At 40.1% G+C, this 12,996-nt stretch overlaps 1 protein-coding gene across 23 annotated transcripts in view; it reads left to right on the top strand.

The window, feature by feature from the left end:
* The window catches only part of LOC307257360 (neurexin-1a-like), a gene marked incomplete at both ends in the record, with an annotated part of 267,488 nt that overhangs the window by 164,619 nt on the left and 89,873 nt on the right, over positions 1-12,996 (top strand). For all 23 annotated transcript variants that reach the window (XM_080036562.1, XM_080036565.1, XM_080036561.1 and 20 more), the window contains one exon: positions 9,276-9,457. In XM_080036562.1, the coding sequence (XP_079892688.1) occupies positions 9,276-9,457 (182 nt within the window). The remainder of the gene's footprint in view (positions 1-9,275; positions 9,458-12,996) is intronic.

Here is a 12,996-nt window from a genome sequence, read left to right on the forward strand (position 1 = left end):
ATTATATGGGCACTACCCTTTTTTAATGCCTATAAAAACATGTGTTATGAAGCTATTTGCTATTATAACGCTAAACTTATCTAATACTAGACCTAATCAGGTCACAAAATCTGATGGGTCACATAATTCGGTGCAACACTGCTACACAACATTGGCAACACATTTCCTGGAAACTGCCAGATACCCAGAGGAGTTGGTTAATTCAGACTGCTGAATCTTATTAGCTATAACAGTGCTCACATGTGGCACTGGAGTATTGTAAGAGAGAGATGAAATACAGGGTTTTGTTGCCCTCATTAAAAGTTTTAAGCCCGTTTGACCAATGGTGCTGGGTGTGCTCAGAAGTATGCTATGCAGTAATTCACACCAAAACATTATGTGATTTGGTTCCAGACCTGTACATCACTGCAGCAAAGTGAGACGTAAACCACTGGAGGTTATCAAATACAATATGTTCAGGGTATGCTAAGTCACTCCAAGAAACTTTACTTTAAATATACGGTTAAGGTTAGAAAAAGTGAAAAATCTGTTTCTGATTTTGGTCCTTTCAGTATAAAACAAATATGAAACTACTTTCTTATCAACCCCTCTTCTCTCTCTCACTCTCCCCCTCCTTCACCCTCTCCGACTTGTTCATCTTGCACTGTACTCACCCTGAGGTCTGCTTAAGTGATTCTATGTTTTCTCTTTCTCCCTGTGTTTATTGGGTTTACTTGCTCCTATAATTTTGCAGCTGTCGTCTTATACCCTCTAATAAGGATGACCAATCATTGGGGCAGGCAGCAATGCCCCACTTTTTAGTTTCCACTTAATTTAATTACATCAAATTAGCAAAGCAAGGGGAGGGGAGGGGAAAGAGGGTTAATCCTTTGCAGCTTATGAAGGCAGGTTGGACACTGTCAGCTGCCCAATGCAGAAATGCTGCTTTGGGATTGTCTTCATTAGAAGGAGCTTAAGGCTCATAGGTCACTGGATATTGTTAAAACAATACTGAGTAAAAGGGCTAATTAGAATGTGTGTCTAGTCTAGCCTACAGACTAAGGGTGACTGCTTGAGCAATTTAAATTATTCCTTTTTTGTATCTAGCTTGGGTTTTGTATGTGTGCTTTAGTACCACTCAACATTTATTGAGAAGGTTTTAAGGGTAATAAATGTTGTTTGATTACATGTATTATTATCCATTATTCACTACGTTTGCTGTAATTGAAGTACATTAAAATACATACACTCTATCAGCATAGGTGTGTATAATATCTTGTAGCCAACAGCCGATATAATGGTGGGGAATATTAAGTCTGTGGGCAATGAACTGTACAAGTATGTATCGACTTTGCTGGATATGCCAATATGCCTAGACTTATTAGGCCAACACAAAGTAAGCATGCAGTCTGGGCCTGGGGTTGATTTAGAACCCCTGTCCACTCTGCTTACTGCTGACTGCAAAGAGAATAGCTCAGCTCCAGCCCTCTGATAAAGACTGAAGGGAGGATGTATCACTTCAAAAAATGGGAAAAAATTAAATTAAATTGATAAACGAGGAAGGAGGCAAAGTAAAATGTAGCATAGTGTGCAGTATACAGTTTAGTTCGGTTGTGGGCTAATTTCATGACAAAACTGCACAAGTTGTAAACTAGCTTGCAAAATAGCTGAGGTTCTACTACTCCATGCTCGCATATACAGTACATTCTCTGTTCACTATTGCAACATCACTAGGATGTATACAATGGATAAGATGCTGTAGCCAATACCGCAATCCTGTGGTTTTAGCTGGTTGAGAGAATCCTAGCCCCTCACACATCAAACCTTTGTTTTGCTGTCATTTCAGTTCTATGTTGTACAGGAAGGTTTCAGCTTCAACCGGTGATGAGACCTCTCATCTCATGTCTACTGGTTCTGTTCTAACTGTCTATCCCATTATAAAGGAGGCAGCTGTTTGTGCTGAGTGAGGATTAAGACGAGTCAACAATCCACAGCCCCTTTAGTCTCCCAAAGGGCCGTTCACACACCGCTGAAGATAGAGCAGGTTTTTTTTCCAGGAGCAAAGCTTGATAGCGAGGTTTAAAGTGTTGAAAAGACCTGGCTGTACTGCAGTGGAACAATGAACATTTTTAGAAAGAGAGATTGGCTAGGGGTGAGGGGGGGGGGGGGGGGTACAGGGATCCACCTGTATCCACATTACCTTGCTTTCCAGTTTCCATTATCCAGCTGCATTTTCTTCATTTGTACCCACGGGACAGACAATCAGAGGCTGTGCCCCCCCCACACTCCGAACAAATGAGAACATTTGGTCTCAAGTCCTATTTTCAGAGCTGCTGTTGTTCACAGTGCATAATTCATAATTATTCCAGCATGTAGAGGCTGCCAGTCAAAGGTGACAAGCAATTAATCACCTCACATGTCAAAGCATTTGGTTATGTCAGCAGTTCAAATTCACATCTGACAGGACGTTCTGTTTTCTTGCAGGCTTCTGTTGTTTTGTTTTATAAATGAAACATTATTATCACTTAAAACATGGAATTTAAAGAAAACTAATTATTATTATTCAATGATTCAAAATAATTATTATGGCCATTTTTGCTCTTTCAACTACTTAACTGAGACAAAAGCAATGCACTCAGCATACACCAATTAACAATAACAAGAGTGAATTGTTTTTTGGAAATAAGTATGGTAACCAAATGTCCAATTTGCAAAGCCTCCTGCCACCTTTCACACTGTTGCACCCACCAGAAAACACCAAAAATAAACTGTACATATAACTAAGGGTATTTTACAGTTATAGGCAAAGACTATCTATCTAAAAAAAATCTATAACATGCCTATGTGGAAAGGAAAATTAGCTAAAGTTAAAAACGTAAGACTGGACTGCTAACATACACTAGTTAATGTTGAAATCCTATGTCCTGCTTTGATCAAAAAACCTACATAATTCACACATAATATGTTGTGGTATTTGAATTAAAATCATATCCTTCTTGAGTTCACCTCTTTAACCAAGAAGTCCTTCATTTTGCTTTTCTAAATACTCTGGCTCTGGTTTTTGTATGTCAGTGGGCACAGCACAAAAACCCATGGGGCAGGGGGTGCAAAGTGACTTTTGTCATGAGAAGTTCAAAGTCTACATACTGCGTCTTTGGCTACACCGTAGAATTCATTACCAGTCCTCAGTCGATGGGTTTCTTGTCAGCGGCAGTGCACTCTGACAACTCTGATACTACTCTGTACAATAGAGCAGTCCGGAAAGGATCTAACATTTAAAAAAAAGCTCTCTCAAGGGAACACTCGTGTCCTTGTACTAAAAGTGCTGAAATGCCACAAGCAAATATTTGGCACTTTAAATGTAATTAGCTTGGGAGAAGATTACACACTCGGCTGCTGTGCTGCTCTGGCGCTAAGAGCTTCAGTGCCAAATGAAAGAAATGGTTCAGTGACATTAGGTGAAGAGCCAAATAGAAGCACCAGCAAACTACAGGGACAATGGCAGTGCAAGATGCATCCACTGGCCTGTTCCTTGTACGCTGTGAAATCACATGTGGATGTATTACTAAACTTAACGTCTTTTTCCTGCTTGGTGTTACATCAAAGTCAAATTAGCCTACATATCCACAGAAATACTTGTTTGAGCGTATCAATAGGATCATTACATGCACACACTACTTGGTAAAGACACACAAGTAGCACAGATCACAGTTGAATTGCACCACACACCTTTTGATGTGATTTTGGAAGGAGAACTGGACAAGCAAATAATACCAGAGCTCCTTTCCCCTATACTTTGGAGCAGAGAGGCTCACAGCATGTCACCAGAACACCGTACAGGCACAGAGAAGAAATACCCTGACAGAAATGTCACCTCGCCAATACCATGCACCGACAGCAAAGTACAGACCTGACAGTCCGAGAGATGTTTTATATTTAGAGAAGCAGCAACACTGAACAAATAAATTGTAAGAAACAAATGGTAACAGTCAAGTGGAAAAGGTCACTATTCTGTAGCTCAACAGACAAGAAAACGATCAGTACCTACATTTTACAAATCCAATTCATGTGTTCACATCCAAAACATGGTTGATATATCATCATATGCATATATAATATAATAGATTTTCATCCTAGAATCAAAAAAGGAAAACATACCGCTACGTATTTAACTTTATCCCTGACATCAAAGCTGAGCAGCTATAGATTCCTGTGTCCTGCAATTCCTTTGCCTAATGATGAAATTACTACAAGACTTGTTAACAGGGGAAAATATCAAGGCTGTTCTGATACACAATCCTTTGACATTCAAATGGTGTTACAGTATGTCTGGCAATGAAAGGATTTATCGATATTTCTGTATTTATATTATTTTAGATCATGGGGTTAAGATGTACAATCGAGTAGAGTTTCTGATAACCCCCTCGTTCTATTTACCAAGTTGTTATCTCCTTAACTAGACTATTCAATTTTCCCCAAAGGTGAAATACAGTGAGAAAGGGAGGTCACAGAGAGGGGGGAGCAAACAAATGATCACGACAGTTCACAATTTTCTCTCAAGGTACTAAATATTCTGTATTGATCGGAGATAGTTCCTTCACCAGTTACCCATAGTGTTTGATTGGGTAATAATGTCCTCATAAATTGTGCTAATGATTCCTCTGGAAACTGAAATGGTAATCCAATAGACATCATTAAGCTTATTTTAATTGTACTCCTCCCACAGGGGGGCACTGACCAAAGATAAACCCAAATGATGTCATCCTTATTATAGTTTTGTCCTTTCAAATGGCTTGGGAATGGACACTGTGCAGACATTTATGCAAATTTCAACCTACTTATTTCTGTCACAGACAAGTTAAAGCGCTTTACAGACATTACAGATGTTATCAGCATTAAGGTCACTGTCTTTATAAGGATATACGTACAAGTTGAACGTATACCTATACAACTTATATATCAGAAATGTGTTTATACTGTGTGTGTGTGTGTGTGTGTGTGTGTGTGTGTGTGTGTGTGTGTGTGTGTGTATATATATATATATATATATATATATATATATATATATATATATATATATGTGTGTGTATATTTATATATATATATATATAATGTATATACAAATACTGTATAGCCTATATAAGTTTCATTTGTTTATCTCACTTTGAAATTGTATGCACGAGATTTGTGGAAATTATCATGAATTATTCTCAAAAAAAGTTGTATGTCGCATCTGGTGTATCTATTTTTGTTAGTGTAACATTCAGTTACGGGAATCCTTGGCAGCAAATAGAGGGAAACACAAGTGCTGGGTTCTGACAGAAAGCAAATCCATAATGTCATCTTGCCTTTTCATATTTCCATCACAACTATGTAATTATGATTGGATTCCTCCCCAGTTTCTCGGCAGAGGTGGTAATATGAGGCCTCGTTAAGATGGCCGTGTTTGAGGTCAGAGGAAAGACAGTCTGCTGGCCTGACCTTACCACAACACCCATACAGAGTAAAAGTAAATACCAACACAAAAATAAATAAAAAAATAAAATAAAAATTGACTTTTAAGAAAAACAATAATATTAAAATGAAAATAATTAAACGTAATTGGACATTTGCTTTATAGGACTATGAGTTACAATCCGGAACCATTCTGAACAACACTTGGCTTGAGACAGGGATGACTACTGTGTGATGTTTTAAGCGGATGTTTAAAGAAGAAGACATTACCATAAGGGGCAGCAACATGATGTTTTGAGGAAGGGTAATACCAAGTTTTATAAGGATATGTAATGACTTAATTGTTCTGCTATATGCTGGTAGACTGTTCCATCTGAAGGTGCTCTGAATTTAAAGGCACGTCTGCCAATATCTTTATCGGTTCCGGAAATAGTAAAATAAGGCTGCTGAATATGCAGAGGATATGCTAATATATAATATGGGGTCAGATAGACTGCCTGGAGCGCAGTTTGATATATGCTCCAGCAGAAATGTATTGAGACATTGAGAAGTCAGTGCCAAGCATAGGGCTCTAACACTGCCCATGTTTGCTATCCCACAGTCTACTATCCCACACACCTCTTTGGCCAAGTGCAGCGGAACTCCTGGGTTGTTGCTACATTTTTAATGAAAGCAGAGTGTTTGATCTGCCAATGTTTATCTTCTTTGATGTTAAGTGACACAGCAGCCAGCAGCCCAGGCTCTCTGTGTATCCCAACATGAGGACAGATGTATTCATTATCCTTTAACAGGGGGAGGCTTGAGGTTCTGCTGGAGGTCGGTGCATCTGTAATAGCCGTGAGCAAGACCTACTACCAGTACCTCCTCAAAGCACATCGCATCTTTGTTTTCTGCACCATGGCACCTCTGGGGAAATACATACGAATGTAGGAGATAGTATTGCATGCTGGGATAGATGAAGCAAGGAAATGTTAATTACATTCAATTTTGCAGGTTGTGTATTGCGAAGGGCTTACACCCTTTTACACACTTTTTATCTCAAACTCCGCTCCTTACCTCCCAAGATCTCTTCCTTTTCATTTGTTTTTTTTTAATTGGACAGTGGGTGAATAGGGAATAAACGGAAACTCTTGTCAAGCTTAAGAGACAACAAACAGGCAAGTATTTCCAGGACACCACTGTATCTAATGACTACAACAGATCCATATCAGGCCCGGTGTCCCAGGAGAGCACGCAAATAACAAATATGGAGCTGGTGCATAATTACTCCCAACACTGGAGTTACAAAGGCACATGTCTGCTGAATTCATGTCACCGCACATTGCTACCGTGTAGGTGTGCATTAGCCATGCTTTTCCATGTATCTTAATCCTCAACAGTCCCTCAAGGACTTGTTCGCCTGGTCTTACATGTTTGTATGGATTGCACAGTACTTTACCACACATATCAGCAGCCCCATCAGCATGCACTCACGGAATATGGTTCTGAACCATTTTTACATTCTGCTTGTCACAGAGTAGTTAGTCAAGTTGACCTTTTGGTGCTTCGACAAAAAGGTCTTGCAGTTTATCCATTTGGCTGAAGGTTTTCACTAGCACAATCTGAACACCAGTCCACCATTGTTTTTTTTCTTCTGTTTTATTTGTATTTAGTTTCCTGTGTTTATGTGTGCATGTGTGTGTGTGCGCGCGCGTGTGAAGAGGTCACCAACAGTAAATAAGCTGTCAGTGGGATGAAGTGGGTGTCAAACCGTATGAATAGACATAGGGGGGGAATGGACGCTTAAGGGACCAGTGAGTTCCAACAGTGACATGGTTTAAAAGAGCTTAATTATAATAAGCTGGAGCATGGAGCAAGTGTTTGGTGGCCTGGGGGAAGGAAAACTCAGAGACAGTGACAACAGTCCAGCGCGAGCTACATGAATTAGAGATTGCTCTGTGAAGGGGGCCAACATCAGATATGCATTAGCCGAACAAGAAGGCTTTTCAGCGGTAGCCGGCAGACTTCATGAAAAAGAAATGAAGCCCGACTCGCAAAATATATTACACATAATGTCTTTCCCTTAGTAGAAGTCATCAAGCTTCATAACGCTTTTTCCATTAGGGGGGAACAGGAATGCTTACAGTGTTATTTCATTACGTTTTACAAATGCAAGTTATGCGTTATGAAAACAATAAATCCCGGCATAGATCTGAATGTCATGCCGACATCATTTGTTAATCACATTATTGTTAATTAATGACACAATTCTTTTTAGCTAATGGTTTGACAGTGTGTATTGACTCCAACAGGGGGGAATGGAATTGGAAAAGGATCTTGAGAGTAGAGTGACGCACTTTATTCATTGCGCTGTGGTGAACAACAGAAATATATAAATAAATGCAAAATATATCGATAGTTTTATATCCCTGTGAACTGGTTTACAAGAAAATATTGGAATTACAGTCAGAATGATTTATAATTTATTGTTCAGGCTAAGCCCTGCGCCTTTGAATATTAACACTCTCTGTCTCTCTCTCTCTCGCTGTTTCTCATTGTCGCTCATTCGTACGCACACACATGCACACACTCACATGTAAATGCGTAACACGCGAGCAGCACGCCCCGTCTAATTTTTCATGAAGATAGCTTTTTTTTTCAAGTCTGACAGCTGCATTAATTTTCAGGCTTTCTCACCAGCATTTATTTCCAATCACATACTCATTCGTTCTCTGTGGTATACACGTGTACACACTTTCTTCCACCTACCCTACTTTTCCACGTCCTTTCCAAAATTAAATGAAACACAAATGAAGGTTATTTTAAAATGTACGAAGAAATTGGCACGTACAATATATTTCACAGCTCTGATAGCTCTGACATTGTGAAGCCCTGGATGGCTGGCAACCATCGAAACCGGAAACTGTGGCTGTACGTCTGTACTCTCCCACTTTTAACAGACCACTTCCTTTAGCAGTCGAGAGAGAGGACTTACTTCCCACCATCATTTGGACTAGGTCACTGGCAATATGCCGCAAGGCTCTTTCTCGCTGAATACCTATGTAATTAGAAGCACTCTGCCGTCTAGCAGGTCATGTTCAGACCTTTCATACAGCTGCTGAAGACAACGAGGTAATGCAGCGAGCGAGGAGAGAGCTGGTTTGGAGGTCATAGAAGGGCATAATTAGACCAGTCATTGGATAATGCTGCCTGGCTGTGGGCTAGTGAAGCGAGAGAGACGGGGAGGTTCCTGTTTAGCATGATGGTTACCTGGGCACCGAGGACACGGCTGCCAATTAGCTATAGCATTCAATTTGATCCCTTCCCTCTATAGGTGAAGAAGGCGCTGGCACTTAAAATGAATAATTGTGCAGCATTATGAAGAAACGGCACCGGCACCCGTCTACATTATATCCGCGGAATGTTCCCGTATTCATACATTGACATATCCATGTTTATTTAATTTTTTTCTTATTCACACATGATAGTCATATCATTGAGAAATAATTTCATGATACACTTTGTGGCAATGCAGGACGTGTGAAATGGGAAACCCAGAATAAGGTACTGGAAGTTTATTAGAGGGGGCCCAATAACATTGAACGTATAGCAGAGAATAAACAAGACTTTGTAGCACAATTCACAATAGACACTATTAGTGTACTTAAGCCCTCAGATGTGCCTCAGGGATGTTCAAGTGTGATATGTTGCTCGGCTCTTTGCAGAGTCATTACTCAGTGCTCTGTACACATTGCATGGATGCCAGCTTTGTGTGTGTTAATACTATCTCTGTGTTTGCGCCTGGTGAAGTGGAGTACACTGTTAACGTCTCTCTCTCTCTCTGTCCTTTTATTTTTCTCTAGCGGGAACAACGTACATATTTGGGAGAGATGGTGGACTGATCACATACACGTGGCCGCCAAACGACCGACCCAGCACAAGGGCAGACCGGCTAGCCATTGGCTTCAGCACACACTTAAAGGATGCTGTCCTGGTGAGGGTGGATAGCTCCTCTGGTCTCGGAGACTTCTTGAAGCTTCACATTGTAAGTCAACACCTTGTTTTTTTAATATGATCTCCAAGTGCAGTAGACCGGATGATACACTGTAGGATAAAGCCCCTAAACATCTCAATCACCGTCTTACTTTGAGTGACAGTAACCTACACTATGATGTCACTTACAACCCACCAATCAGGTATACCCAACATTTGAATCAGAAATGAATGACATTTGTTTTGTTTTTCTTTGGCTACTGTCAATCAAATTTGATTAAACCACACCCACACAGTCCTGCTGAAGCATTTGAACTGATTTTACTGAGTCAGTGTTAATCAAACAACACCTAAATATTGTTGTCGTTTTTTAGTAGTCGTAACTTTGTTTCTTATTTAGTCATGAATTAGGGCAGAGTGATTAATAGCTTTCAAATCAACCTCATTATTTTAATCAAAGCGATTAGCAAATTGCGAAGGCTGCAATTAGGATCTACAAATGCATGCTGTCCTCCTCGTGTACCAGACATGCTCACCTATCAAAAGTGGCCCAATGTGACTGCATATACATGTGAAACATGGGGGGAAATGTACAAAGCAGTGATTCTCTAGCCCAGTCCAAAAAACAATAATAATTGTGACTAACTCCATATGATAAGGGCTCTCAAGGGCAGTGCAAACTGACAAATGCCTTAACGCACTACATTGCTAAGGAAGATGGGTTTTCTTCCATGGTAGCTGCATTCAAACGCCATATTTACCTTCACCTATTTACCACAAAGGGAGGGAGTATTGCCTGAGTAAATCAATGGAGTAGGCTGATTATTGGGATTGGTAAGTCTCTCTCTCTCTCTTGAATTTTGACTTTAAAAAGGTTTATCAAAAATCAAATTGCAATCCCAATAGCTGTCAGAAAATCTATCAGCCCTATCCTGAATATTAAATATTTTAGAGGATGTGGGATATCAATGACGATGGTAATTGTGTTGAGTTGTATGAGAAACAAAAGGAGGAGGAGGTCATGATTTAATGGTGAGTACATGCATTAGCTACCAACAGCACTATGATGGTGTGTATGGTAAGAAGGAACCCATGCTTGCTCAATGCTCACCTCCTCTTGTGTCTGTTTTACGGGCGTGTGGGTGTGCAGCAGGAACAAAGGGACATAGTGCAGTAATAACAGTTGGTTCCATATAGTGCACCTCTGACCTGTACATAATTCTGCTGGATATCACATGACCTTCTTCCGGCTAGCACCACTTACTGATAACAACACTCATTAGTGTGGAAAGGGCTTTCTGTAGGGGCTGCAGTACATGTAGACCAGTTTGAAACACAGAATCATTTTAACTTTTTCCTATTATGTCTTATACAAATCATTTTAACAGTTTCCTTTCAAGTGATGGTGGTTGCATTATTGTATGCAGCAAATAACCCACTATTGGCCTACCCACCCTGTATACAGTATAATTGAATACAAGTTGTACAGTATATTAACCTATAGAAAATCCTAATACATCTTTCAAAATGTTTGTTCGAAACATTAATACGCAGGTGCACATAAGTGGTTGTGGGCATGTTTGTAGGGCAGCCCCCCTGCTGAAAATACGTTCCCAAGCATATGACAACACTTTTGCTGGCCAGGGAACATTGCACACAATTACACACACACACACACACACACACACACACACACTCACACACACACGCACACACACACACACACACACACACACACACACACACACACACGGAATTGGTCTTGAAGTTTGCCTAAACCCAAGCTGCCCACACACTGACTCTCACACATACAGTACAAAGTGACATAAGCAGGTCTGTCCCGAGGACATAGAGCAGCAATGATGTTGTTCTTATCAGACACCTCTGTATTCACTCTGCGTGGAATTGCTTTTGTTTGTTTTTTTGCCACAATTTATTATTTCCAAGTGTTAGGGCTACGTGAGGCTTAATCCACAAGGTGATTGGCTATTTCATCATTGTTGTCATGCACACAATGTATCACCAAATGCCATGAATGGACACAAACATAACGAAAAAAAAATGGAAATATGGTTGATACACTACAAACGTCATGCTCTCTGGGTTCCTGTCGACTTGGACAAAAGATCCTGAAAAGAAATAAAACAGGATAGATTTTCTTCCTACACTATCTTCATGTGTGTGATAAAAAAAATGTCTTCTCCAACGATTTGCATAGACAGAGCTCCTTTTTAAATGAAATGGCACAACAGGGCTTTGCTGGGTGGCTCATCCAAATGCAGCACTGAATAAATATACATACAAATTTGCTCGCTTGCTTGTACATCACCCACACATGGTTACTTATTTCTGAACAACTGACACACTAACAATTTGGTTAAATACCATGTAGTCAATTTCCACCCAGTCTCCCATGACCAGAGGGAAATGTTGTATTCCTACATGTACTGTGGTTTGCATCTGGTGCACTGCACACTTACTAGAAAGCTGTAGCTTGTGGACACCTTGAAAGATAAAAATGTGCTACATACACGACAGCATGTATGTGTTTTTGAGTTTTGAGAAAGTGCTACATAATAACAATATATTATTATTAATATTATTTTTTATCAATATTATTTTAATTACACTATAGCTTATTCACACCATGGGGCGATTGCTCGGGAAAGGCACAGGTCATATCTTATTGTAAACAACTGCGAGAAGACAGTATCAGCCTGTATGTCCTGTTTGTCATGGTGGGCGAGAGATGAACACCAGAGGTTGGGGACCTGAGCCACACAGCTAGGAGAGGTGAGAGCGGGGACTCTGACATGGTGTTACAAGGCAGAGGGATCATACTGCTTGGAGCAGATGCACGCGTAGCCTTGTTGATAAAACATGTGAATAATTCCATTGACATTTTACAGGGGCGGAAATGTGGATAAGGCATGTTCTTGCAGCGGGGGCAGTGGGTTGTGAGAATCCCTTCTCCTCTTGCATCAGCAGTCACTCTAAATGCTTCCCCTTATTTATTTATTTCTGCATTTATCTGGGGGCTTTGTGAAATGTTGCATTTCATTAGAAAATGAGAGAAGCCTGAGAGGAAATGAGTTTTAAAGAGACCGAGAAGAGGCAGGAAGGGGAGCATGAAGGTCATGCTTTGCTCATCTGGTTGTTTAGGAAAAGCAACAGCTGGTATAAACACAAATAAAGTGTAATTTCAAAACTGTAATTATGTCCATTACAAAGTTGCAACAACGGAAACATGTTATCTTAGTAGTGGGACTTGTTTTAGTTCATCAAAGCACAATTGACGGTATCATTTAATTGTCATAAGCGATATGTCCCAATATATGCGTTGCGCTGCAGCCTAATGGGAGGAATAGCAGAACATTATATCACAACATGTTATTAAATTGGACTACTTATGACCCTCTAGATATATGTTTTCACACTCCTGTCTTCTCCCCATTAATTACAGTGGAAAGGACGTGTTTTACAGCACTCCATTAAACACAATTAGCTGTGCAAAATTGCCACTTTGATGTGTTTCTTATGCAAGAATAGCAGCACTCTGCCAGTCACCCGCAAAAAACCTTATCTGGTTGA

Source organism: Ammodytes marinus (genome assembly GCF_949987685.1).
Source record: "Ammodytes marinus genome assembly, chromosome: 11".
In the NCBI taxonomy this organism is placed as follows: domain Eukaryota; kingdom Metazoa; phylum Chordata; class Actinopteri; order Uranoscopiformes; family Ammodytidae; genus Ammodytes; species Ammodytes marinus.